The sequence below is a fragment of the Rissa tridactyla genome, chromosome 21 (genome assembly GCF_028500815.1).
Source record: "Rissa tridactyla isolate bRisTri1 chromosome 21, bRisTri1.patW.cur.20221130, whole genome shotgun sequence".
NCBI lineage: Eukaryota > Metazoa > Chordata > Aves > Charadriiformes > Laridae > Rissa > Rissa tridactyla.
In genome coordinates, this window is record NC_071486.1 from 4,282,873 (window position 1) to 4,309,998 (window position 27,126).

The 27,126-nt window shown below is 63.9% G+C and overlaps 1 protein-coding gene across 2 annotated transcripts; it reads right to left on the bottom strand.

Annotated features, from left to right (window-relative positions):
- Nucleotides 1–213: 213 nt before the first annotated feature.
- Nucleotides 214–25,610, bottom strand: PIK3C2B (phosphatidylinositol-4-phosphate 3-kinase catalytic subunit type 2 beta). Of its 2 annotated transcripts, none has more exons than XM_054181410.1 (33): nt 25,554–25,610; nt 16,236–17,219; nt 14,252–14,352; nt 13,968–14,122; nt 13,688–13,808; nt 11,488–11,599; nt 11,301–11,380; nt 11,149–11,212; nt 10,777–10,923; nt 10,467–10,500; nt 9,931–10,126; nt 7,999–8,121; nt 7,045–7,212; nt 6,751–6,862; nt 6,519–6,661; nt 5,522–5,710; nt 5,290–5,383; nt 4,972–5,066; nt 4,712–4,892; nt 4,523–4,630; nt 4,343–4,435; nt 4,100–4,229; nt 3,672–3,808; nt 3,366–3,535; nt 3,065–3,221; nt 2,861–2,970; nt 2,532–2,733; nt 2,275–2,399; nt 2,081–2,198; nt 1,736–1,817; nt 1,529–1,635; nt 1,316–1,444; nt 214–1,213 (listed from the first exon to the last, which is right to left on the bottom strand). In XM_054181410.1, exons 2-33 carry the CDS (start codon nt 17,145–17,147, stop codon nt 1,025–1,027), a joined length of 4,884 nt encoding a protein of 1,627 aa, XP_054037385.1. In that variant the 5' UTR covers nt 17,148–17,219; nt 25,554–25,610; the 3' UTR covers nt 214–1,024. The 2 variants fall into 2 exon arrangements, with proteins under 2 accessions (XP_054037385.1, XP_054037386.1); XM_054181411.1 differs by lacking the exon at nt 25,554–25,610 and adding an exon at nt 22,804–22,818.
- Between the last annotated feature and the right edge of the window lie 1,516 nt (nt 25,611–27,126).

Consider the following 27,126-nt stretch of genomic DNA (forward strand, 5'->3'; position numbering starts at 1 on the left):
ATTAATCAGCCATTTGTGGGGACGCTTCGTCAGCCCTCGGGGTAACAATTACTGAGACAGGCAGGAGGGGGCCGGGGTCCCCGCGTGTGCCAATAAGATGGTGCCTGGGGACCGAGGGAGCCATGTCCCCATCCACCCAGGGCTCGGCCTCCCAGGCTCTGCAGCAGGCAGATGTGCAGGCAGATGTGCAGGCAGCGCTCACGCATCGCCCCATGCGTTTCATCTCCTTTATTTTCACGCCACCGTGTTACAGGCAGGAGGGTCCCGACCGCAAGAGGGTGACAGCTCCAGCAGCCCCAGCCGCCAGCGGGGCCAGGCTGCGCCCCCGGCTCCGTCCTTCCACCGCCTCCCACTAGATACAATATTTAAAACTTTTAATATAAAGGTTAAGTTCATTATTCTCGATCCTGAGAAACATTTCGTCCGTTTACGGAGCTCTCGCTGTAAACAAAGCACCACAGGCACCAAGCCCGCACCCCGGCGCAGGCGTCCCCGGCTCCAGGGCCGGATGGCAGACAAGGAGAGGGATGTCCCCACTGGCATGGGGACAGGAAGGGTGGCCGGTGGTCCCCTTCCCATGGCGTTGGGAGGGTCAGCCACACGGGACCGGCTGCATGCACAGCCCTGCCACACCTCTCTCCTTTGGGAGTGAATTCCCCGTCATAGGAATTGCCCGGATCCAGGCAGGCAGCTCCTGGCTGGAGCAGTATCCGGGGCTCTGCAGGTACACGCACCCCCAGCAAACCTCCACCACGCCTCCCCTCTCCTCTCCGCCCCGGTGCACGCTACTCATTATTAAAAAAAATTAAAATACAGATATCCCAAAGGAAGAAATACCCCCCTGAAGCGCCCCACCGGTCCTCCCTGCCCCTCCCTCCCCGCGTTGCTCCCTTGACACAAGGTAAACTTAAAAAAGAAGACGCCTGCGGCAGCGCCCGTTGGTGCCCGGTCCCTACAGGCACATCTCGGGGCGGGCAGAGCCGCGGCGGCAGTGCCGTGGGTCCCCAGCCCCGGCAGTGGGACCTCAGAGGGTGCCGTGGCCACGGGAGCCCAGGGCGAACCAGCCCATCTTCTCCTGCGCCAGGTCGAGGTCCCGCAGGCGGATGCCGACCTCCCCGAGGAGGATGTTCTCCCAGAAGCCTTCCTCGCTCAGCACGCTCAGGCGCAGCTCCCGCTGCTGCAGGTCCCCCCTGGGGATCCCGTCGTAGACCAGCTGTGGGGCAGGATGGGGCAGAACATCAGCCATGGCCCCCCTGGACCCCTCCATCTCCATCATCTCCATCCCCATCTCCATCCCCATCCCCATCTCACGTACCATCTCGTTGTAGGTGGGGTTGCAGGTTTTTCGGGCCACTTTGGTCTTCCTCTTGGTGGTTTTTTGGGGGTCGGGCAGCAGGTAGGTCTTGACGTAGGGGTCAGGGTCATTGCCATCCTGCAACGGTGGCTGTGGGGCAGAGTGGGGAGCCCTCCATGAGCACACTAGTGGGGTGGACCCCCACCCCACCCTACCCGGGCACCGCGCACCTACCAGCCCCCGGATGTGCATCACCATGATGAAGAGCTTGTTGTTCTTGTAGGAGATGGAGAGCTTCACCTCCCCGCCGACCTTCCCCAGGGGCCGAGCCCACGTGGCGTCTGGAGAGGAGGAGAGGAGGGGTGTGGGTGGGATGGGAGCCCCTCGCCATCACCCCACACGGTGCCAGCTGGATGCCGGCACTGCCGCCAGCCCCCCTACCTGCCGGCTTCGGGGTTGGGTTGGTGCCTGCTGCCTTCTCGTCCCGTGGCAGGGGGTGGAAGAAGGTGTAGATGAGGTCACACTGTGGGGGGGAGGAGGTGACATTAGCGGTGACGGTGGTGACCATGTCCCCCGCCATTTGGGAGCAGTGCACGGTGCATGTGTCAATGCTTTATGTGCACAGCGATGCACCATGATGGTGCATGCTACGATGCTTTATGTGGTGCATTGGCCTCCACGCACTTTCCCACCCAAGCTAACCTCACCGGTGTCCCCAGCACCATCCCCACCTCTCAGGAGGCAGCAGTCCCCCTCCGCCCCACCGGAACCCCCCTATGTCCCTACCTCCGCCACCTCAGGGGTGGCGTGGATGAGGTGCCAGATGTAGCCGTTCAACTCCTCCTTCCGCCGCTCAGCCACTGCTTTGCCCCGCGACCGTCCGATGACGAACCTGCTGGGGAAGCTGCAGGGACGGACACTCAGCAAAGCCCGGGGGATGGCGGACAGCCCCGGGGGTCTGCCAGGGGACTGGGGGGTACCTGGGCAGCAGTGAGGAGGGGAAGAGGAGGCGCAGCTTGTTGTGCAGCTCCTGGAACTCCTCGAAGGTGCGCTGCACGAAGACCACCTCTCCCGGGCTCTCCCGCTGCACCTTCACCACGTAGGTCTGCAGAAAGATGGGGCTGTGACATGGGATGGCGACCACTGGGTGCCCCGAGTCCATATGGGTCTGGGGAGAAGCACCAGGACAGAACCACCCAAGCTGTCACTTCGCCTGTCCCCAACCATCCCCACTCACGTAGCCCTTGCTGGGGTTGAAGACCCTCTCGTGGTGGCAGAGGAAGACGTCGCGGATCCGGCCGGACGTCTTGATGGTGTGCGTGCGGGGGGCGAAGGAGAGGGTTGGGCGGGCGTCGGAGCCCGTGAACTTCATCTGCGCCAGGTTGTGGATGAAGAAGTTGAGCTTGGTGGCCACGCTGCCCAGGCTGGACTCGATCAACCTGCAACGAGGCCACCACCACGTGCTCAGCATGGAGGAGCCCGTCAGTGTGCCAAGCCGGTGCCCGTGCCTCCCTCCATGGGCTCCCTCCATCCTCTCCTGCCCCATCACCCACCCATGTCCTCTACCTGGTGAAGTAGGTGGTGGCATCGGCATCAGAGTCCTGCGGCCTTAGGGCATCGTAGACGTACTTGAGGTCCTCCAGGTCGGAGAGCTCAGGGATGCCACAGGACAGCATCTGGGAGACAAGGCAGGGGGTGAGGGCAGGTGGTGGCAGGAGGACCCCTCTGCTGTGCCTGGGGGAGATGGGCATGTGGCCCCCCGGCTCTCACCAGCCCCAGGAGGTTGAGGAAGAGGTGTGTGTGCTTGCGGATCAGGTTGTAGGCTTGGCAGCACAGGTCGACAAAGTCATGGAAGCGGCTGGAGGGCTTGTCCCCCCCATTGATGACATATGCCATGTCCGAAGTGAAGACGAACGGCGCCCGGTCCCTGCACCAGTGAGGGAGGGACAGAAAGTGACCATGGCTGGGGGTCACCCACCACCGCGACCAGGAGAGGGGGCTTCACCCGTGAAATAACCCCGCAGGGATGAGCCCAGGCAAGAGGGAAGGAGATGCCAGCGGCATTTCTCACCTCTTGATGTTGCCGAACATCTGTGCGTGGCCCAGGAACCTCCCGAAGTCGATGTGGAACATGTGGCCAGTGGTCTTGAGCATGATGTTGTCATTGTGCCGGTCGCAGATCCCCAGCACGTAGGTGGCCACGCAGCAGCCGGCACAGGAGTAGATGAAGTTCTCCACGGCCTGGGAGGAGAGAGGGAGGGAGGAAGTGATGGAGCCACCAGGCGTGGAGAAAGGCTGGAGACGTTGGGAAGCGAGGGGTCTCATCCCTGGAGAGGGGAGCATGAGGAGCAGGAACCCTGGCCAGGCTCCTCCTTACCTTCTCATACTCGTCCTCCTCGGGGTTGTGTTTCTGCAGCCAGTCTGCCAGCGGCCGGTCTTTGAAGGAGCCCGTCACTCCGTGCTCCACCTGGATTTTGCGTAGGGTCTCGGCGTTGGGGATCATCTCCACCATGCCTGGCAGCCAAGACAGCAGGGTAAGACCCATCCATCCTGCCTGGGGGGACACCGAGACCCCAGACCCCTTTGCCACCAACCCAGCCGCTCCCCAGCCATCACCACTGAGTGACAGCCTGCAAAGCCTTGTGACCGCAGAGGGGCTGGTGGGATGAGACCCCAAGGTGGATCACAGCTACTTGCAGCAGCTCCTCTCTAGCAGAACCCCAGGACCTCCTGTGCTGTCACCAGCCTGAGAGCATCACAACCTGGGGCCCGATGCCACCTGGGGATGCCCTGATGCCAGGTTACCTCGTCCGCGGCCGGTGGAGAAGCAGCGGAAGATGACCATGCGCATGTCCAGCCCCTCCTGCACCCAGATCTTGTTCATGATCCGGATCATCTGCAGCGTCAGCATGTCCTGCCGCAGGTCATCGCCGCACTGCGAGCCGCAGGGAGAAGAGCCATCAGAGCCGGGGGCAAAGGCGAGCCAGCCCCACGCGGGCTAGGGCAGCCATGCCGGGGGTTTGGGCATTGCCGGGGGGACGGGCTCACCTTGAAGATGACTCGGATGTTTTCCCCGAGGGGATCCACATTCTGGAAGGAGAGCTTCAGGGGGACAGCGTTGGAGTTGAAATAGGAGCAGTCCTGCAGCGGGGAGGAAAGAACAGCCCGTCAGGGTGAGCCGGGTGCAGGCAGAGGAGCCCCCCACCACCCCCCGTCTCCGGCACTCACCCGGGGCACGATCCCCTTCACCAGCAGGCTGGGGCTGAGCGGCAGCCGGCACGACCCATTGGCTTTGAAGAACTGCTTCACGTCCTCCAGCCCCTCGCGGAGGATGCCCTGCAGGGTGGGCATGGGATGGGGGGGCTGAGACACAGCCCGGCACCCCCTGCACCCCCTTCCCACCGCCCCAGCACCCACCTGGCGTGCGGATGGGGCGGCATCCCGCACTTGCTGGGCCAGCCTGGCCAGCGTATTGACGAGCAGGCACTGCCGGTCAAACTCCTCCCGCAGCCCCTTCCCGCAGCAGCAGAGCAGAGCTGCCAGCAGGTACTGGTAGCGGATGCTGAACTGGGAGTCCTTGAGGCCGTCCTTCAGCAGCCTGCTCGGAGCAGGGGCACACGGGGTCAGGAGAGAGCCCCAGGGTCCCCCCCCAACCGCTCCCAGCCCCCCCAACCCACCAGAAGAAGTAGTGGGTGATCTTCAGGTCGCAGATTGCTCGCTTCATAAGGAAGCGCACCAGCGGGCTGTCCAGGTAGCACTCGTACTTCAGGGCCTGGAGCGGGGACAGTTTTGGGGCACAGCAGGACCAGCATGCACCCCATGCCACCTCCCGGTCCTGGCATGCACCCCATGCCATGTCCTGGTCTTGGCATGCACCTCATGCCACATCCCGGTCCTGGCATGCACCCCATGCCATGTCCTGGTCTTGGCATGCACCTCATGCCACATCCCGGTCCTGCATGCACCCCACGCCACATCCCAGTCCCACCACACACCTGGACCAGCTGGGGCAGGTAGTCCAGCAGCTCGGTGTCAGAGATGGAGTCGATCCACTGCACAGCCGTCCTCCTCACCTCCTGGTCCGGGAACCTGTGGCCAGGACAGGCATCATGGGGACAGCATCCCCCCTACCCCGTTGTCACCACTACCCTCTCCCTGCCTGCACGGAGAGGGCAGCAGTGCCAGAGCATGCATCCCCGCGGCACCCGCAGCCCACCGGTGGCTTACGTGGCGTGCAGGAGCCCCAGGGCATCCTGGTGGCTCATGTAGGTCCACTGGCTGAGCAGGGCGTAGATGTCGGGCAGGCAGGCCCACTCCCAGCTGGGCGCACTGGCCAGCAGCATGGGCAGGGCGCCGGGTGCCGCGTGGCAGTAGTAGCGCTTCTCCCACAGCCGCTTGCGATCAGCGTCCATCAGCCTACGGCAGCGGGGGGGACGGGGTGCACGGCTCAGGCTCGGGGCAAGGGAGGGGATGGCACAGATGGGGATGGGGCTGGCAGGTTGGCATCCCTCTGTCCCCATTACTCATGGCGCATGGGACACTGATAAACCCCTCCCAGCCCTCCTTGCTGCCCCACGATGAAAAAGATGGAGAGCAGGATCTTGCCTGCATCCCCCCAGGTTGGGGCGAGCTCAGCAGACAGCTCTGTGCCGTGCTGCAGGATGCTGGGGGCTCCCCCTGTCCCCACGCTGCACCTCATTCCCAAGGGACAGCCAGGACCCGAGCGCCCGTGCACAGGGGTGACCGAGACGCTGCAGGGATAGCCCTGGCTGTCCCCCCCCTGCCCGGGGACCCCCGAGCCGGTCAGGGGCTGGCTGTGCACCCCAGGCATTTTGCAAGGAGCGTCAGCACTGTCCTGCGTGGTGGATCCCGGCGCAGCTGCCGACACCTGATCCTCCCATTTATAGCCAGCGCCAGAGGACTGGGACCGGCTTGGCCGTGCCAGGCTGGACAAGGGGCCGGGCGGCTGTCCCCGCTGGGGGGGGATGTGGCTGCAGAGACCCTCCCCAGATAGGGGCAGCTGGGGAGGGCAGAGCGCTGAAGGACCGACAATAGGCATCTGCGGGCAGGCAGCTTTGCCAAACGCCAGGCAAAAGCATCCCCAGAGGCAGGGTCAGACCTTCAGGTACCCGCTCTGCGTGCCACGGCAGTGCTGGGGGTATATCAGAAGAGCCCCCCCTGCCAGGGCGATGGCACCTCTCCCCCCCACCCTGGGGTTGCTTACCAGTACAGCGATTTCTTTTGCATCGCCTCCCGCAGCTTGCGCTGGTCCTCCTCCCCCAGGCTGCCGAACTCGTACTTGGGGCTGAACTCGGCCGCCGGCGGGCTGGTGAACTTCACCTCGAAGGCGGAGGTGGGGAAGTCGATCTGGGGCAGAGGCAGAAGGTGAGCAGGGTCCACACGTGGGGATCAGCGCCTGTGTGTCCCCCCAGCCCCCCCCCCCGACCAGGACGTACCTGCAGGATGACGCTGTCGGGCTGGTTGAAGTTGGGGGCGCTCGACCTGGCTCTGGAGTTGTCCTGCGTCGCCGGCCACAAGCCCAGGAGCTTTCGCCCACAGGTGAGGACCCTGGAGGAGAAGGAGGGGTGAGAGCCAGGCACTGGGGGCTGCTCTGCTGGGGCAGGAGGGTGGCACCGCTGCAGCGATGCTGTCTCCGTGCTGAGCCAAGGCGCTGGGCCCCCTTCTGCCCCACTCTGAGGATGCCGGCATGGTCCCCCCCCATGCCCAACGCGGCAGGACACCCCACGTACTGCCTGAAGTTGAAGAGGGGGGTGGTCACCCAGCCCAGGGCCTCGGGGACCCGCCGTTGCTTGTTGGCGTCGGAGGAGCTCCCCGGGGGTGGGACAGGCACGGCGAAGAGCGTGACGCTGAGCAGTGTCTCCCGCGGCAGACGGTTCACCTGGATGGGGAAGCAGATCCTGCAAGACAGCAGTCAGCGGCTCAGCCGTGCCGGGGATGGCCACTGCCAGCACCCCGTGGCACTTGCCAGCCCCCTGCCTTGGGATGCCAAGCGTGCCCTGGGAGAGCCCGGCCCAACAGATGCCTTTGCTGATGGCGCTGGGGGTGCCACGTGCCCCACGGAGGTCCCATGTCATGGGCAGACACCCCGTGGGAGGTGGGTTTGGGGAGAGCCTGAACGCTCTCTGTCCTGGGAAGGTGACCGTGGGGCAGGGGGGCTGCCACAGAGGGCCCCCACCGCACACTGACCTCGTCCCGTGGCCAGGGAGGGCTGCGTGGGACCCCGGGGCTGTGGCTCCTCTGCGATGCTCCCGGGGAGCCCAGGGCAGCAGCTACATCCCGCCCGCGGTGGGCAGGGGCAGGGGATCGCCCGGCGAAGGGGAACGGCACCACTCCGCTCCCCGCCGGCCGCTCGGCGCCTGTCCTTGGGGGGCACCGGCGCCTTCTAAAATTATCCTGTCCCATCCCCACCTCCCCGGGCTGCTGCGAATGCCAGGCGTGGTGAGGGCTCGGCACAGCCTCCCTGCCTGCTCCCGGGGCTATTTTTGGAGCAGATCCCCTTTCCTGGGTGCAAACACGCAGGTCCAGGGAGGGCAGGGCTGGCGGCGGGGCCGGTGCTATTCTCGGGGATGACACAAATGCTTCCGACACCCAAAAAATAGGGAGAGGCACAGAGAGGAGGAGGAGGAGGCAGGGGATGGCAGCGGGCACCCCCTGCCCGCCCCACGGCTGCAGTGCTGCCTTACTGCTGGTCCCATATGATGAGGTGGAAGAGGTATTTGTAGACGTGGGCCTTCCTGGTGAGCAGGGGGCTGCACAGCTCCTTGCCGCCATGGCTGAGGGAGCAGGAGAGGTAGAAATCTTCGTAGCTGCAAGAGGAGCAGAGGGAGCCGTGAGCCATAGAATGGCCTGGGCTGGAAGGGACCTTTCAGATCATCGAGTCCAACCATCAACCCAACTCTGACAAAACCATCACTAAACCGTATCTCTAAGCACTGTGTCTACCCATCTTTTAAATTCCTCCAGGGATGGTGCCTCAGCCGCTTCCCTGGGCAGCCTGTTCCGATGCTTAATAACCCTTTCAGTGTACAAATTTTTCCTAATATCCAGTCTAAACCTCCCCTGGCGCAACTTGAGGCCGTTTCCTCTTGTCCCATCGCCCGTTCCTTGGGAGAAGAGACCGACCCCCCCTGCGCTACCCCCTCCTTTCAGGCAGTTGTAGAGAGCGATGAGGTCTCCCCTCCACCTCCTTTTCTCCAGGCTGAACACCCCCAGCTCCCTCAGCTGCTCCTCATAAGCCTTATTCTCCAGTCTTATGAGTCAGGGGGGCTTTGCCTGGGGCCGGGGAGCTGCCACCGGGGGCGTTCACCCCGCCATGGGGCAAACCCCACGCCGGTGGGGTGGGAGGATGGATGCGCTGCCCCTCCGTGCCTTCCCCAGGCCGGGCTTGGGAAGGGGGCTGTGCCGGGGAGGGGGCGCAGAGCTGGGAGCCCCCGTCCCCATCACCATATGCCACCGCGCATACCATCACACGGGGGGGCTGCCGGGGGGGCCCTGCCATGTGGCAGGTGCCGAGCGACAATCCAGGGAGGGCTGCGGGGCGCCGGAGGTCAGGGGATGCCGGCATTTCCCAGGCTACCCGCTTTGTTCGGAGCCAGTCACCAGGGGGAATACATTAAGGACAGGACAAAAGCGAGGGGTCCCCGGCGGGGCGGCTGCTGCTGGCGCCGCTGCCTCGCACACCCTCCCCACGGCGGGCTCCTGCCGCCTGCCCGGACCCCCGCCGTCCCCCCACGTGGGGCCGAAAGCGGGTACAGGCACCGAGGCACCTAACAAAGGAGCACGCTGCTGCTGTGGGGCGAGGGCAGCCTGGCTCTGCTGCACCGGGGCCATCTGTCACATCCCTGGGGGTGGCGGCGAGCCCGGGAGCGACGCTGCAGCCATGGGGACTCGTGGGGGTGGGATGGGAGAGCGCGGCAGAGCCCGCCCCACCTGCTCACACCCAGAGGTTCCACCAATAGCTGGCTCTGAGCATCCCTCATCACCCGTCGAGCACCAGAACATCCCTCATCATCCATTGAGCACCAAAGCATCCCTCATCACCCATCGAGCACCAGAGCATCCCTCACTGCCATCGAGCACCAGAGCATCCCTCACTGCCATCGAGCACCAGAACATCCCTCATCACCCATCGAGCACCAGAGCATCCCTCATCACCCATCGAGCACCAGAGCATCCCTCATCATCCATTGAGCACTACAGCATCCCTCACTGCCATCGAGCACCAGAGCATCCCTCATCACCCATCGAGCACCAGAGCATCCCTCATCACCCGTCGAGCACCAGAGCATCCCTCATCATCCATTGAGCACCACAGCATCCCTCATCACCCATCGAGCACCAGAGCATCCCTCATCACCCATCGAGCACCAGAGCATCCCTCACTGCCATCGAGCACCAGAGCATCCCTCATCACCCATCGAGCACCAGAATATCCTTCACTGCCCATCAAGCACCAGCTTCCTGCCCTTTAAGAGGCTTGGGGTGTGTTAGCTCTTATTCCCTCCACGTCTGCTGAGTATCAGGGATGGGGACACACTCCTCAGCCACCCAGGAGAGGGACACGGTGTATTTAAGACAGGTGTGAGCCCCGGGATGGTGGCGGCAGCTGCCCTTACCTGGCAGCCCAGGTGATGGGGATGCGGTGGGTGGCGTAGACGGTGAAGGAGAGTGGGCAGGAGAGCAGGCGAGCCTCCTGCGCCACGCCGTGCTCCCGGCTCCCGTGCACGGCTGTCTGGAAGTCAGCATTGAAGGTGCTGCAGTAGAGCTCAACCAGGTTGAGGATGGCAGCCGTCAGGCTCTCCACGATCCTCTCTGAAGGGGAGGAGGGAGAGGGGTGAGTTGGGGCGGCCGCTGGCCCTGCTGCCCCCCGCAGCGTCCCCTGGGGCTGGAGTTGGGATGCTGGAGGGACCCCGGGGCTGGACCCCGGGCAGGTCCCCCCCGGGGACAAAGCGGGTGTGAGAGGGAGAATTTCAGGCTTCCCATTTTGCTGAGTTGATGGGGAGGAACAACAGCCATTGCCTCCAAAAACCCTCTTTTCTTAACCAGAACAGTTTCAAACACATTTTTGGCCTCAATAATTGAAGGGGAAGGGTTTGAAGATTAAAAGCACCGAGAACTTGAGCCCAGAAGGGGAGGAGAAGAACAGAAATACCTCGATTTTCCCTCTTGGCCAGAACATTTGGATCCTGTTGAGGAAAAAAAAAAAAAAAAGAAAAACCACAAGAGCAGCATCAGAACCAGCCCCGCGCTGTCGGCGGGGAGCAGCTCGCCAAGCCGGCCGCTTTACGTAAGCTGCCCGGGCTCCTCGCCTTCCAGCTATTGAGGAATTTTCCACGTGGTACGGCAGGAGGAAGGAGGGAAAGAAGGCAGACGGGAAAACGTGCTTCCCCTCCGCACCCCCCGGCTCAGCCATCTCCCTCCACCCCGACCCCGCGCCCCGTGGGGACCTGCCCATCACTCACCTTCTGGATTTTGGGCTGCATGCGGGAGGGACAGGGGGGCATCTGGTTGAGGGCTGATGTGATCTCCTGGGACTCCACGGCAGCCAGGGCGTTGCAGATGGCCATGACCGACTGGATCACCCGTTCCGCCTTCAGCGGGAAGTCTCCCTGCAGGGCAGAGGTGGGCTGATGCAGGACTCCCGGGCAGCCGAGGCTGCTCCCTGCACCCCACACAGGGAGGTGCACCAGCCCGTGCCTCAGTTTCCACTCCTTTCACGCCTTTCTCCTTCTCTGGTTCACTCTTTGAGCCCCATAACAAAAAGGGGGGAAGAGTCCGCTGCAAATGAGGCAAGGTGGCCCCAAAAATGCCCCCTCCGTCCCGCTGGTGCTCACCTCGGCTGCTAGGAAAGCATCCACCTCGTTGTGGAAGGTGTCGAAGAGGAGACTGAGGGCCTGCCTGGGGGACAGGGAGCAGAGCTCAGCCCCAGCCAGGTGGGCACCCAGCACGGCGCGGGGGGGGGCAGTCCCACCGTGTCCCCCCCTACCTGCTGATGGTCTGCTTGATGGGTCTCTCCTGCAGGTGGATGTAGTGGTTGAGGGTGGAGGGGCTCTGGTCATCGTTGGCCTGGAGATGGAGAGATGCTGTGCTGTAGCTCGGCCACCCGTGGGTGCTCCCGAAGCAGCGAGGTGGCATGGCCGCCCCCACCTTGCCCCCCCCTCCCCGGCACCCACCGTCCTGGCCAGGTCGCTGCGCACCCCCTTCCTCTTCATCAGCTGCAGGCGAATGTCGATGTCGAACTTCCTGCAGTGCTGGATGTACTCGTGGCTGCCCAGCGCGTGCTTGCTGCGGGCACACAGAACCGCACGCTCAGCCCCACGCCCCGCTCCGTCCCATGAGACACCCCAAAACCCAACCCCGGGATGCCCCATCCCACCGCCCCGGGGCCAGGCAGGGTCGGCTGGAGCTCAGCCGCAGCCACCTCGCCTGCAAAAACGGACGTTCGTGGCAGCGGGTGGTTTGCTCTAGGAAACTCAAAGAATAAGCTATTGTTTTCCCTCCTTCCCCCCGCGCCCTCCAAAACGCCGTGCGCAGGCAGCAAGGCGCCCACGGCCACCCCTGCCTGCTCCTGGCGCCTTCTGAAAGCCAAGGGACAGCAAGTGACAGGAGCTCAGGCTGGTTTGCAGAGCTCAAGAGCCCGGACCGGCTTCGCAGGGAGGGTTTTTGGCACTTCCAGCATCTCCTCTGCCGCGGGAAGATGGGGAAAGAAAAGATCGGCGACAAAAGGGCTTTATGTCCCAGGGCTTTCTCAAAGGTCCTTTGAGGGCCCCGGGCGATACGGCAGTGCCTGCCTGCACCGGCTCCCGGGGAACCGCTCGCCGGGGACGGGCTGTCCCGCTCTGTGCCCAGGATGCCGTTCCCTGCCAAAAAAGCAGGAGGTTTGTCCCTTTGGGAAATGTCCTCCGAGCTGGCTGGATCCGTCCTACAGCTGAGTGCTCCCTGGCAGCCCCGAGCCACCCACAGCAGAGGTTTGCTCTATAGAATCACAGCATGGTTTGGGTTGGAAGGGACCTTAAAGATCATCTAATTCCAACCTCCTGCCCTGGGCAGGGACACCTCCCACCAGCCCAGGTTGCTCCAAGCCCCGTCCAACCTGGCCTTGAACCCCTCCAGGGATGGGGCAGCCACAGCTTCTCTGGGCAACCTGGGCCAGGGGCTCACCGCCCTCACAGCAAACAATTTCTTCCCCAGATCTCATCTCAATCTCCCCTCTTTCAGTGTAAAACCCTTCCCCCTCGTTCCACGGCTCGCCTCCCTGATCCAGAGTCCCTCCCCAGCTTTCCTGGAGCCCCTTTAGGGACTGGAAGGGGCTGGAAGGTCTCCCCGGAGCCTCGCAGGTCAGATGTATGGAAATGCCGCTGTACCCATTAACAGCTTGCACCTCCGCTGCATGCGAGCACATGTACACACACGTACACACACGTGCACACACACGTACACACATGTGCTGTGGTGCTTGGCAGCAGGAGTGCTCAGCACCGATGGGAATAAGCCCTTTGGCAGCCGTGCCGGGCGGCCAGGAGCAGAGGCTGGGCTCCGCTCGCCCTCCGCACGGGTGCCACGCAGGCTCTGCCGGGCTGAGCAATTCCCAGCTGCCCCTTTAGGGCCTAAACCGGCAGCTCCTGGAGGCCATGGCAGATTTCCTGCAGATTTCCCGCGGCAGGGCCAGGCTCGGGGCTGCTCTCCAGCAGCGGGAGCTGGCTCGCTGCACCGAGCCGCCAGCAAGGACGGCGTGTGCCTGTGCACGCGTGGCTGCTGCTGCTTCCCCTGCCGAGAGCGCTGCCGAGCACCACAAAACCCCTCCGGCAACGCTGCCTTCCTCCAGGAAAGGCAGCAAGGGCAGGAGGGATCTGTGCAGGTCTCACCCCCGCACTGTGCAGGTCTCACCCCCCCATCACCCGTCCCCGCTCCATGGCCAAGGGAGCCCATCACAGCCCTGATGCTCCCATGGTCCCTACCCTCGGTCCCCCCCAACATGTCCCTTTTCCACCTTCTCCTGCAATTTAAACACCGGGCTAGGAGAAGCCAGACTCTGCCGCTCCGCTCAGTGACATGGCTGTTATTAATACTCCTCCAAAGAGCTTTTTTGGCAGCTCCCTGCTTTTCAGGCCCTTCTCCCGGCGTGCAGGGGTCGGCGTGACGGATATCCTGCCACTGGGAATGATGCTCCCAACACGCTGCTTTTGGCAAGAGCACAGCTGCGGTTCGGGAGGAGGCGGGAGAGGGAGCGGAGAGGCTCCCGCTGTGCACGCTGGGATCAGCCCCGGCCATCCATCACACCCGGCCGAGGCCACGTACGGGGTGAGCACGGCCGAGCCTGGGGACGCCTGGGTTGTGTTGTCACCCCCCTCCAGCCCTGTCCCCAACACTCACTTCTGCAGGAACTCCTCCAAGCCGCAGATCTTGAGCACGAAGTCCTCGACGTCGATGGCGTGCAGCTCGTCGTGCGTGTAGCACAGCGCCTGGTAGATGAGCAGGTCCACGGTGGAGGAGCCTGCAGGGAGAAGGAGCAGCATCCTGAGCCCCGGGGATGGCGGGACACCCCTCCCCGATCCTCCACCCAGGTGTTGCTAGGGTTTTTCCCCGCTTCACATCACCCCCCGATTGCTGCAAGGGGGGACGGGCAAGCGGCTGCGCGGTGTGGGGCACTTACAGTCGCAGGTGAAGGTGAGGGGCTCCCGCAGGCTGTCACACACCACTGTCACCTTCAGGCTGACGCCGTGACCCAGCTGCTCGGGGCTGAGGTTGACGGCGTTCCACACCAAGCCCGTGAGGGAATAGTCCTTGGTGCTGTAGCCGGACCGCAGCCTGCCGAGGCAGGGACAGGTCAGAGATGTTGCCCTGCTTTGGGTTTTGCCCCACCTCCCCAACCCCCCAACAGATGCCTGTTTTGGGGCAGTTTGCAGTGGGATGCTCCAGCCCCGGATGGGTACTCACACGTCCAGCATGTGGCAGAACGCAGCCACCTCCTCATCCCGCTCCTCGGAGACTTCGAAGAGCTCGTAGCCATTGGAGAAGGAGTGTAGCCGGGGGGCAACCTACAGGGCAGAGCATGAGCCCATCAGCTGGCTGCAGTGTCCCTGGGGGCTCCAGCCCACCACCCGCCTGGGATGGGGTTTGCTGGATCCCCCCCATTAGAGAATCGGGCACTGGGAGCCTTTGCTCGCCCCGGCGTTGCTGTGACCAGGGGAACAGCAGCTCCGCAGCAGCGCGGGGGGGACGTGGTCCAGCACCGGAGGGGTTTGGGCCAAGCGGGCACCAGCCACGGGACACATCACCCACGTCTGCACCGACACCTTCCCCATGGCCGGGAGAAGGGAGACCCGAGGTCTCGCTGCCCCCAGCCCACAAAACTGGCCGTTTCCAGGTGGTTTCCAAAAGCCCCAGTGGGGAGATTCCCCAGCGGAGACAAGGGATGGGCAGAGATGGACCTGAGGATGCCGCGGGATGGGCAAGGACCGTCCCCAGGCCACCGGGGTGCCGCAGCAGAGCCCTGCCCGTGCCCGGCCCCACTCGCCGCTCCCCTGCCGCGGTGCCGGGGCAGGCGGCACCGCCGTGCCAGGCTCCCCCCGTGCGTGGGGTTCCCCGGGGCCTCCATCGCTCTTTCGCATCAAACAATGGCCCCACTGTCAGAGCAATTAACCCAGCCAACAGCTAATGGGAGGCAGAGAAAGGCAGGGAACACAGCAGCCGCTAAAGACAATTTTAATGCTCTTTTATAATTAGTTTCTGGCACCAAGAAAGCTGAGAGTGACTTACGTAGCCCCCACCGGTGGTCCCTGGCTGCATCCCTCGCTCCCCGGGGAGGGGGGGACCCTGTGAGGAAGGCGACTTCTCCGGTTATATATCTCCTCCTCTTGCCAGAGGTGGGATGAGCCGCACCAGAGCAGGGGCTCTGCCCCTGCAACGGGCACCTCAGTGGGGACGGGGGATCCGGCAGCCCCAGGAGAGAGATGGCGGCAGCGCCAGCAGCCCCCCAACACCTCCCTGAGCAGAGGGGAGGTGTCCCACTCGCCGCTCGCCACTCGCCCGGAGGGAAGAAGGGAGCCGGGATAGGAAAGGATGTTGTGAGTCGAACAGGAAAGTGATCGCCCGGCTGCCGGGAGGAGACTCCCGGCTCTTTCCGGAGGATCTTGTGACATTTTGCGCGCTGGCGGGACACGAGCCCGCTGCAAAACACCTGCAGCGTGGTCTCTGGAGACAGCGGCGCTTGCGTGCCCGGCGCGGCAGCTCCAGGGCACTCATGTGCTGAGCCAGCCATGGGGCTGGGCACTGCCCGTGCCCTCCTGTGGCCACCAGGCTTTGGCTGTGGGGTGGCAGCGATGGCCAGGGTGCCCTCTGAGGCTGCGGACAGCCCCAGAGGTGTCTTGGGCAGGAGGGTGCAGAGAGGAGGCAGCGCTCGGGATGGCTGTGCACGGAGCATCCCGCCTGCTCGGGATGATGGCCAGGTGGGACTGGCCCTTCTGCTTGGCTTCCTGGCCCCAGTTCACCTGCCCTGGAGGGTTTTGGCCGTGACTACCTGATCCCGCAACCCTCGGGGAGACATGCAATCTGGAAAGGTCTTATTAACCCCCAGGGACAGTGTCTCAGGGCGCGGATGCCTCCGATCGTGATGCACAAACAAGACTCTGAGGAGCCACAGGGATGGGACAAATACAACCAACCCGGAGCAAAGGAAACGCAGCAAAGCCACAGGCACCCATGGACCTGTTCACACCCTGGAGCCGCATTTCCAGCTCCCTCCAGCACCTCGGCTCCATCCCAGCCCCACTTCCAAGGCACGGAGAGAAAAGCCAGGTTGGACGGGGCTTGGAGCAACCTGGGCTGGTGGGAGGTGTCCCTGCCCAGGGCAGGGGGTGGCACTGGGGGGGCTTTAAGGTCCCTCCCAACCCAAACCATTCCATGATTCTATGATTCTTACCGGGTCGATGGAGATCCTGCGGTTCTTGTTCGGTGCCAGATTCTTCCTGTTGCCGAAGCGGGAGACGTATGTCCGCGGGGGGACCTGGGGGGGCATGGTCTTGCTCCGTGCCACTGGCTTGCCGCTCGATTCCTTCTCGAAGATGCTCCTGCCTTCCTTCCAGCCGCGGGCAGCTTCCCGCAGCACCTCCGACTCGTAGGTGGACTTCAGGTTGAGGCAGGTGATGGCGTCGTTGATGCCGTCGTAGTCGGCGATGCCGTAGGGGTCCTCCTCGGAGATGCGGCGCCCGAGCAGCTTGCCGTGAGCCCGCTCGTGGGCCGCCGAGAACATGTTGATGTCCCTGGGCTGGGGTCCTTTGGAGGACGGGGGGGATCCCTTCCCCGAGCGCTGGTTCCCCTCGGGGGAGCTCCAGAGGGGGTGCCGGGGGGGCAGCGGGGGCGGCGAGAGCTTTTTGGGGGAGCTGCCCCCGTCGTCGTGGGGTGAGGTGCCGTTGAGCGGCTCCCCGAGGAAGTCCCCCCCCGACCCCTCAAAGATGTACAGGTAGTCCCCGGCCAGGGGTCCCTTCAGCCAGGGCTGGGGGTCCGGATTGGGGGGGCTGGGTCCTGGGGGTGGTCTGGGCACGGGGGGACCCTCGGGCACCATGGGGATGTTGTAGCTGAGCGTGGGGTCAGAGCCGGAGAGGCCACGTGCCGCTTTGATGCCGTCGCAGCCGTTCCTCTCGGCGGGGTCATCCCAGGAGATGAGGGGCTGGTCTCCACGCTGCTTGGCCCGACTCTCCTCCTTGTCCTGCCGCAGGCGGGAGAGCGCGTCGTACTCCATCTGCAGAGCCTCCGCCAGCGCCAGCTCCTTCCGGCTGATGCCCACCGACTCCAGGGATTTCCAGTGCTCCCCATTGCCGCGCGTGGCGGACATCTCTCCGGAGACCGGGACCTCTTCCTCCCGGGCTGAGGGGTCAGGAGAAAGGCATGCTGCACCGCCGGCCACCTGGGAGGAGGGGAAAAGCAAGGGTTAAGGCTGGGCGGGCTACCGTAGGGAAGGTTGGCTAACAAGGGTCTAGCGGGCAGCAGCCGGTGGCACAGCCCTTCCTCTCTGCCACAGAAAAAAGGAAATGTTTAGTGGCTCAGCAATGCGATGGGTTAAATAAAGATTTTACTGCCTCCAACCCCCCCAGGACCCCATGGCTACCAGGCAGGCAGGGCTTGTTGGCCCCGCAGCAGCTGCTGGGGCTATTGCTGGAGCCCCGACGTATTTCCCCGAGGACAAAATAAGAGGCAGAGAGCGGGGAGGGCAGCGGGGCCGGCGCCTGCAGCTGGGGCTGACTCAACCTGCAACCGGGGCCGGGAGCTGGCGCGGGCTCCGCAGAGGTGCCGATGCGCCGGTGGCGTGGCTAGGACGGTGGTGTGGCTAGGACGTGGCTCTGAGGTGCCTTGATGGTCTCAGGACCAGCACAGCTTGGAGAAAAAGGACAGCCTCCGCCAGCAAAACTAGGGGTTTTTGAAGGAAAAAGGAAAAGATGAGAAGGGCAAGGAAGGGAGGAGGCGCTGCCCCCCTCGCCCCACACCATGCCCGTGGGGGAAGTGGGTACTTGGTTTGCAGCAGCGAGGCTGGTGATAATTCAAAACCCGCCTGGACGCAGGTCCTGTCCGACCTGCTCCAGGTGTCCCTGCTTTGGCAGGGGGTAGGTGATCTCCAGAGGTTCCTTCCAGTGCCCACCGTTCTGTGATTCTGAGCCACGAACTTCCCGTGGCTGGTCCCGAGGGTTTTACCCGGCAGCACCCTGCTCCCTCCCCGTCTGAGGGCCATGGCATCCTCTCCCCAAATCCCGTTTCAGCAGAGGGAACCGCGCATAGCCCGGGATGGCCGGGAGCACCCGCTGCTCACCGGTTCCCATCGCTGTTCCCCAGCACCGACCAGCCCGGGATGCTTCAGCGAGGAGGACACGGGGCACAGCGATGGGGACGCGGGCGTCGCGCTCTGCTCTCCTAACCACGGACCCGCGGGTCCCCCCGAGCCTCTCGGCGGCGCCCGGCGCTGCACAGCCTCCAAGCCTGGCTTTTTGCAAAAATTCAGCTGCACGAGCAGAGAGGCGCAACAGCCGGACTGGAAACTGCTCCCTGGCCCCTGACCAAAACCCGCGGAGAGCGGTGACCGCAGGGGGAGCTCCGCTCTGCCCAGCCAGCACCGCGCTCCCCGGGGAAGGATGTTTCACCTCCTCTTCCCTTCCTAGCAAAATAAATAACGAAGTGGATGTTAAACAGAAGAGCGGAGCAAACCCGAAGCCCCTGGAGATGGCCAGCACTTGAAATCTCGAGAGTCAAGAGGCAGCCGAGTGTTCTCGGGCTCCGGCCAGGGCTCAGAATGGGGAGGACATGGGACCTGCGCTGCCACCCGGGGCTCTCCTCTGCCCTGCACAGCGCAGGGCTCCGGCTGACGCTCTGATTTAGGGCGAAAGGGTGCAAATAACTCCTTCCCGGTGATTGCAAATGTTTCTGCTGGAAAGTGCTGCAGGGGGCTGCGGGCACTGCTGAACCGGAGCATCCTCCCTCAGTGCCCGTGGCGGGGGGGAGCCTGTGCTCAGGTGGCAGGAAAGCCCTTAATCACGGGGAGAGGATGGGCAGACCCCTCTGGCGATGGAGGGGCCCATCTGGCACAACATGTGGCCCCCACATCCCACCCCACAGCATGGGGCAACCACCTCCAGCCTGGGCTATGCCGGTGACCACCCTCCTCCAGCACACAGCACCCCGTGGAGCATCACCATCATCATGGAGCACCGCCAGGCTGGTCCGCAGGTCCCCTCCCAGCCCAGTCGCTGGTTATCACCCCCCTCCCACCTGCAAATGGGTCCTCTTGACCCCGGGACCAGATGGCTGCTAATTAGCCCGGCCCAGGCTTCGTCTGCTGCAAACACATCTCCTGCGAGCGAGGTGGGTTTGACCACACGGGTCCCCTCGCAGCCCCCCAGCACCTCACTCAACCAGCGCTTTGTGCTTTCTAATTGGAAAAACGGCTTCGGGTTGGGGACAGGCTGGAAACGCTCCTTTCCCCGGCGTTTCAGTCCCTGCCGGCAGCCGTGGGCTTTTCCTGGAAAAATAGAAATCCCAAAAGCTGGCAGTCCTGGGCTTCTGGAAGCTGAAAAAAGAAAACCTGCTTTTAACCCAAAAGCAATAAAATCAACCCGATTTTTGTGGCTGACAAAGCCACAAACCCGTTCTCATCTCCAAGAGAATCATCTGCATCTTGCTGACGTTTCAAGCGGAGAAACGCTCCCGCCTGGTCGAGCCAGGGCTCCTGCACGGATGGGTGGGATGCAGCCGGACCCGCGCCGGGGCAGCAACAGCAAACATGGACCTGCCTCTGCCATGAGCCTCGGGCACCATTGGAGCGACCACGACACGGGGATGGGGACAGGGATGGGGAGGAAGGCTTAGCCTGTGCTTGGCATAGCAACCCCGCGGTGCCAACACCAGCCGGAGAAAAGTCACACGGGAAGGGGCTGCGTGCACCCCAGGGGGTGTCACCTTGGCTGGGGACACCACAAGCATCCCCAAGCTCTTCTCCCCCATCCCCTCGTCTCCTGAGCTGGCATGGCAGCTGGACCAAGGTGGTGCAAACCCACATGAAAGAGCCCCAAAATCTCCCCGTCGCCCTCCAAATCCTCACCCAGGGGCAGGACTGATGCTCAACCAGCACCTCCCGCTGCAGGGTCCTGCTCCTGGGGATTTGGTGCATGGCCGCAAGCGTTTCCACTGAATGCCTCCCTCTCCTCAGCAGCCTGTTACCAAAATTACCCGGGACTGTGAGCGTGGGTTGGGTCTCAGCACGGGAGCTCCCCAGGCGGGAGCTGAATTCCAGCGGAGCAGAGACAGGCAGATTTGTTTCCTCTTTAAAATACTACTACTACTACTACTAACATAGGGGTAATTTTCTGACTTTAAATTTCCTGGCATTCGCCACGGTCACGTCAGCCTCAGGAGACCCATCCGGCGAGCACTTGGGATCCCACCTTTTGGCGAAACGCTTCGCTGTGCCGAGCTCCTGCCGCTGCAGCGCACGGCTCGGCTGGAGGCGCGCGGCAGGGAAAACAACTCGGCCGCTGGAAACCCTGTGCCCTAAGCCCCGAATTATGGTTTGACACAATTTTCTTCAGAGTTTGCACCAGCACAGCCCCGTCAGGGAGACTGCAGCCTGGCGGGGAGCCACACACAGCACCGCATCCCCCGTGGAACCCACCAGCAATCGCTGCGCTGCTCTGTGTGGCCGCGTCAGCGGAGCGGAGGGACGTTTCCCCATCGACGCGCTGCCCAGAGGCACGAAGCCAACCTCTTCCCGGGGACAGCCCTCCAGAACATCCGTGCTGAGACCAAACCCAGCTCCAAATCCTCTTTTTGGCAACCTCTTGCATTTTTAAATGCCATTTCAGAGCATCTGCTGGTTGCAGCGTGGCCCCTTGGTACAGCACCCTGCCTGCCAGCCCGGCCAGCACCCCCCTGGGCTCCGCAGCCCCTGGGGCACCCTCCCGGGATGGGACGGGAAGGGAAGGGAGGCTTGGGCTGAGGTTTTCATGCCTGCGTGCCGGCGGATCCCGCAGAGTTTATTTTTCAAATAACAAAACAGTCGGACCCACCCAGGAGTGAGCCCAGCCCGACGGCCGCGGTCAGGTCCCCCCCTCCCTGAGGGCTCGGAGACCCTGTTAGCCCCCTTGAAATCCCCCCACCCCAGCGGGTCCCGCTGTGCGGTGGCTCTTGGGGACGGCCTTTCTGCAGGGCTTTGGGGCGGAGGGTGCACGGGCTCTCCCTGTCCCCACACCCAGCATCGGTGGGACAGGGAGGGACGATCCCAGCCCTCGTGCAAAGAGCCGAGCATCAGCTTGGGGCAGGCCGGGGGGAATCAGGGGGGAGCTCAGCATCTCCTGCAGCCCCTCCATACCCTCTCTGCTCCCGGCAGCTGAGCAGCACCTGCTCGGCGCGGGGAGGGACTAGGGAAACTGAGCAGAAAATTGTCCTACGGGATCCCACGGTGGAGCAAACCCTGGGGGACGGGAGCCCGGGGCAGAGCCCCCGCGGATGGTGGGGGCTTGCTGTGCACCCCCAGCTCTCCCCATCCCTCCCTCCCTTCCCCCTCGCAGGCAGCTGCGTTGGGAGCAGATAGAAACGTTCTGAAGCATCTGGGAAGACATCAAACATCTGAGGGCGAGGAAGCAAAGGCAGCCCTGGAGGGGCACCTCCCCGGGGTGTGGGAGCTGGGGATGGAGGTTATGCCTATCAGGGGAGACAATTCACACCCATTTATAATCCGGCGGAGGGAGGAGCAGCCGTGAGAAGGATAAAGCACCAGCCTTCACCTCTGGGGCTGCGGGTCCATCCATCCATCCTGCCGCTCCCGCTGAACAGGGTGAGACGCGGCATTCCCAGCCGCCGGAGCGGCCCCTGCCCGGACAGGAGGATGGCGAGGGCGCCCCCGCTTCGGGGACACGGACCCAGCTCCCGGCTGCGTTCCCAGCCACGCAGCATGTCCCGGCTGCGTGCCATCGCTCCCGCTGCAGGTCACAGCACATCGTGGGGTTACAAAGCTCCCTGGACGCACTGGACCCTGGGGCCACCCTCCGGCGCTGGGGATGCTCCTGCATCTGCGAGGCAGCACCAGTTCCTCGTCCCATGCAGCTCATGGCATCAGGGGGCATGTTTCCGTGCCCCCCAACAGCTCCAGCACCCCCCCGAGCAGGCAGGACCCAGCTCCCCCTCATCCAGAAGAAACTCTCTGGTCTCAATTCTCCTTTTCCCCTCCAAAACAGGAGGGAAATGGGGCCTTTCGGGACCTCCCGCTCAACGTCATGACCAAGGAAAGCCCTTTGGCTGGGTCTCCAGGCGGTGTTTCGACACGGCAAAACGCAGGATTTTCATCTCAGGTTGGAACTGGAGCTCCAGAGAGGGAACCTGGTCTCAGAGGTCATTGAAAACTGAAACCAAAACCCAGAGCGTTTCATTCCTGGACCCACACTCGGCGCTGCCAAAACACCATCCGTCAACCCAAAACCCAGCAAAACCAACGCTCCGAAAGCGCTCGCAGTGAAAACGGCATGATTCCCCCCAAAACTGAACCCAGCAGACGTTTTCAGGCTACTCTATCTGTTTTCCCCAGTTTGCAGGCAAAAAGCCCAACTCCGAAAGCCGAGGGGCTGTGCTCCCGGGAGTTTCCAGATGGGGTTTGGAGCTGACTCCCCTGCACCGAGAGCAGTGGACAGCATTTTTCAGCAGGGCAATAGGAAGGGCCTGGAGCTCATCCCTGTCCCCCAGGATCCAGCCCCACAGCCGGGGTCCCCGTGCCAGGCTCCAGCCCCACTTCACTGCCCAGGAGCCACCGTGGGCACGAAGGACACGGCTCCTTCCACGCACCCCAAAGCCTCCCATCACCGGGACAGACCTGCAGCGCTCGCCGCTGCGATGTGGAGACCCGCAGGGTCCGGCCGGTTCGTTACGTGCAGCAAAATAAAACCCATCAGCTGCCGCCCCGCACACATCGAGACGAGCAAATGCCTTGAAAACAGCCAGTGCCGCTCACTTCCAACCTGTTGCCTTACGGCCGGAGGAGTTTCTTCCTCTTCAAGCCAATATGTCTCCTATTAATAGCAGAGCAAAGCCCAGTCCGGTCCAAGCTCTCTGGAGGAGGCAGGATGTGAAGGTGGACGATGCCAAACTCTCTTCCATCATTTTTCTACGTATTTCCACCCTCGGGAGGAAATCCTGCCCCAGGACGACGGGTCGGGTTTGGGATGGGAAAGCCCCCTGACTCGGGCCAGCTGAAGGAGGGAGTTCTGCAGAGGAACCCCCCAGAGACCCGCGTGGCAGGAGCTGAGTCCGCAACGGGGACAACGGAGGGGACAATGGGGGTGTCCCAGGCAGGCGTGGGGCAGGAGGCAGCGTGGGTGGGGGGATGTCAGAGCCCCCCTGTGCAGCGACAGCCGCACGCTCGGCTGCACAGGAGATGCTGAACCTCACCCAGCACCTGCGAAGCGATGGGGACACGGGGAGGAGCGTGGGTGGGACCTTTCCACAGCCACCCACCGCTGCATCCTCCCCGGCGTTCCCAGGTGGCAGCGCCAACAATGGGGCCAAAATACCCAGTGCCTCCTCCGCTCCCCGTCCCCGGGGCACACCTCCGGTCAGACTTTCCAAATTACTCAACCCTCGCTGCTCCAGCACCCAGCACCCGCCCCCGGGGCCAGGTTTTCTCGGTGCTCGGTGTCCCGGGGGGGGGGATGCTGGCGGTGAGGTTCTCCCCGGCACAGCAGCTCCGGCACTCGGTTTCTATGCAAATCTCGGCTTCCTCCGCGCCGAGCGCCCGGTGTGGTGTGGTTAGCTGTACGACGGCACGGGTGTAGGGGCACCCAGCTGCACACACCGGCGTGCTGGGAGTGATCCCGCACGGGGGGCTCGGTCAGGCACGAGGGACTGAAGCCCACCCAGGAGAGCGGAGCGATGTCAAGCATGGCACCTCCCCATCCTCGGCACATCCCGCTGCACCAGTAGTGCCCAGGAAGAGTCCTGCCCGCGCGGCGGAGCTGGGATGGGCCGGCACAGGCTGGCAAGCAGTGGCCACCACCCTCCCTGCCCTCTGCCCCGCAGCCCAAGGGATGGATCCTGCTGCTGCGATTGCAGCTGTATCCCTGCCCCACGCTCCGCAGGGCTGTTCCCTGATCTCATCCCAATGCTCCCGCAGCTGAACCGGCCACCGAGGACGTGCAGCAGCCGGGGTGCAGCGCCCCCCCTGCCCACAGCACCCTGTTGGGGTGCAGGGTCCTGGGCAGACCCAGCCCAGTCTGCAACCGGAACCGACTCCTCAGGCTCTGCCCGCAGGATTTACACGCCGTGGGAGAGCCGCAGCCCAAGGACAACACGTTGCAGACACACGCAACCCCTCCAGAGCACCCAACATGCAGGGAAACACCTCACTCGGGACAGGGCTGTGGATGCTGCCGCTGCTACAACCCCAGTGGTCCTTCCCCAGGGCTCAGGACCGCGGGACCCCTGGCATTGCCGGCACGCTGGCCCCGCACACACCTCCCCTGTCCGAGGGTGCCGGCATGCACGGGCTGCACACACATCCCTGGTGTGCAGCCAGGCAACGCTCACACACACACGGAGCATCGACTTACCCTGCAGCATGCAGGGAGGGCCAGCTGCATGGCTGCTGGGCTGGAAAAGCAGCTCCTTTCGGCTCCTGGCAGCGCATCCTCTCCCCGACCTCGCTCCAGTCTGTATTTAGGAGGGTGCTCCCGAGGCGAGGTGGGGCAAGCGCCTCGCTGGGGCGGTTAGCCCGGGAGAGCTGGGTGCCCGGGCAGGTTTCCCTCATCCCACAGCTCCCCGCTACCCCATCCCTCCCGCCTGGGGAGGAAAACATTGATTTTTCTTGATCACGCTGGTGCTAGTTCACCCCGGCCCAGATCCCGTGAGCAATTACATTCGTGCTTGGCCTCGCACACACGAATAGCTGCGGTTAAGTCAATATATCTGCTTTGCTTAGGGGTAATAGCTCGCATATCTCTGGAGTTTACTGCTAAATACACGCATGGGCGTTTCTGCAAGTTGAGGATCCAGAGCACGGTACCGCAGGGGCAGAGGGAGCATCGCAGCTGGCTGCAGCGTGCCCAGCATCCCCAGAAGTGCCTTCTGCCCCCACCACCGCACCGAGAGCCCACCGTGGCTTCGGTGGGACGAGCTGACCCTTCCCGGCCGCAGATGACCACTGGCTTGTCCCCATCCCTGTCCCAGCGCGGGGGGGAGGGGGAGGGGGGGGGGGCTCTGACATGCTGGCAAAGAGCAGAGCCCCCCCAGCCCTGCCTCTCCACTTTGCTGATGGGCAACTTTGCAATTTGACGGGGATCGTTTCATTGTTCTGCTCATAAAAATAACCCAACTTTCCGCCCCCTCCCCTCTCCCCCCCGCCCGACGGTGCAATTCAAGAGACCCAGACCCCGCACCGTGCCCCGGGGGGTGCAGCCCCCGGGACCCCCCCACCGCCGCCCCGGGGCTTTTTGGGGGGTTTTCAATCCTGGGAAAACCACAAGGCTAGGCTGGAGCGGGGGGAAGGACTGGCAGCACCCCCCTGCGCGACCCGATGGAGCTCCCCCATCTCCCCCCAGGAGGGGAAATTATTGATATACATATATATGTAATTTTTTATTTATTTTTTTTAAAGGGAAAAACCCGGAACGAGCCGCCCATTGGAGGAGCCGGCCTGCTCCCCCCTCCCCGTCCCCCCGCACCCGCTGTGGTTGCCCCGTTGTTCCCCCCCCGCTCCCCGGGGGCTCGGCCCTACCTGCTCCGAGCGGGCTGCGGCGGCGGCGGCGGCGGGGCCGGGCCGGGCTGGGGCCGGGCGGCGGCGGGGCCGCGCCGCGGCGGCGGCGGCGGGAGGCGGGCGGAGGGAGGGAGGGAAGGAGGGAGGGAGGGAGCACGGCGGCAGCGGCGGCGGCGGCGGACAATGGAGGGGCGCAGCGCGGAGCGGGGCCATCTCCCGGCGGCCCGCCGCATTGCACGGCGCCGGGGACGGGGGGCGAGGCGGGGCTGGTCCCCCGGGCAACCCCCCGCGGCTTCCACGTACGTGTCCCCGGGACTCTGGCAGCTCCCTCGGGATGCTCGCTGCACAACCCCCCCCCCCCCCCACATCCCATCTCGCCTCCCCCCCATCCCGCATCGTCCCTATCCCTCATAACACCCATCCCGCGTCCCCCCCATCCCGCATCGTCCCTATCCCTCATCCCCCTCATCCTACGTCCCCCCCATCCCGCATCGTCCCTATCCCTCATCCCGCGTTTCCCCCATCCCGCATCCCTCCCCATCCCACATCCCCCCATCCCCCACCGCCCCTATCCCACAGCACCCTCATCCTACATCCCCCCCATCCTGCATTTCCCCATCCCTCATCTGCTGTCTTGCATTGTCCCCATCCTGCATCCCCTGGCAGGACAGTTGGTGGGCGATGAGCCACTCTTGCTCCTTTGACGGCCCCCTTCCACCTCCTCAAAGTTCCCCATGCTTGGGGACATCCCTGGGGTCCCCATCAGCACCCACCTCCCACTGCTTCCCACTGGGCTGGTGCTGACACAGGCGCAGGTGCTCCTCTGTACCCCTCCGGGGAGCTGCAGGAGTGTGCTGAGACACCCCACAGCACCCCACTGGAGAGCTGGGGTGCTCCTGGGGGTCCCCAGAGCCCCCCCCAGCTTGGTGGGGACACACTCTCACCCGCAACCCACGGCTCAGGGGGGAGAGCAGGGGCAGAAGCGGCTGCACAAGCACATTGTGGGTAACAGATGTGCTGGAGCCACGGCAGCGGTGGCTGTAATTTGTTTTTGTGGGCGGCCGGCCCTGCCAGGCTCTTGCAGACGGGGGAAATAATCACCTCCGAAACCCCAGCGCCACGCTGGAGAGCCATGGACCGCGCTGGGAGGGCTGCGAGTCACAGCCTGTGGTTTGGGTTTAGTGGGGACAGTGTTATCCCAGCCTCCCTGCTTCTCTGCAGATCCCCAGGAGACAGGAGGATGGAGGTCATTGCAGGATTCACCATACCACGTCGGGGGAAGTCGGGACTTGGGGGTCTCCCAGTGCAGCTGGGCACCCCGGGGCCCCATCTCCCACCAGGCCCTGGTGGAAAAATGGTCTCAGTCTGCACCACATCGGCCTGCAAAACCCACGGGAATCGTCACCCACGGTGTGGGATGCGGGGCTGTGGGTCGACTGGAGAAATCCCGCTAATTAAACACACCCCAGTATCCCCTGTGCTGGGACGGATTATTCCCAGTACTCTTCCTGTTCCCACTTTGCCTAACACCCTGCCCGCCCCCCCCCCTCGCAGCTTTCCCCAGCGCTGCCCTCCCAGCAGCAAGGAGCTTTGC

Coding starts and splice junctions, on each gene's coding strand:
- PIK3C2B (XM_054181410.1), bottom strand. CDS start 17,147: ATGTCCGCCACGCGCGGCAATGGGGAGCACTGGAAATCCCTGGAGTCG. Junction 10,924..11,148: donor ATGCTTTCCTAGCAGCCGAG/GTGAGCACCAGC, acceptor TCTGCCCTGCAG/GGAGACTTCCCGCTGAAGGC. Junction 4,230..4,342: donor ACATCCGAGTCATCTTCAAG/GTGAGCCCGTCC, acceptor TGCGGCTCGCAG/TGCGGCGATGACCTGCGGCA.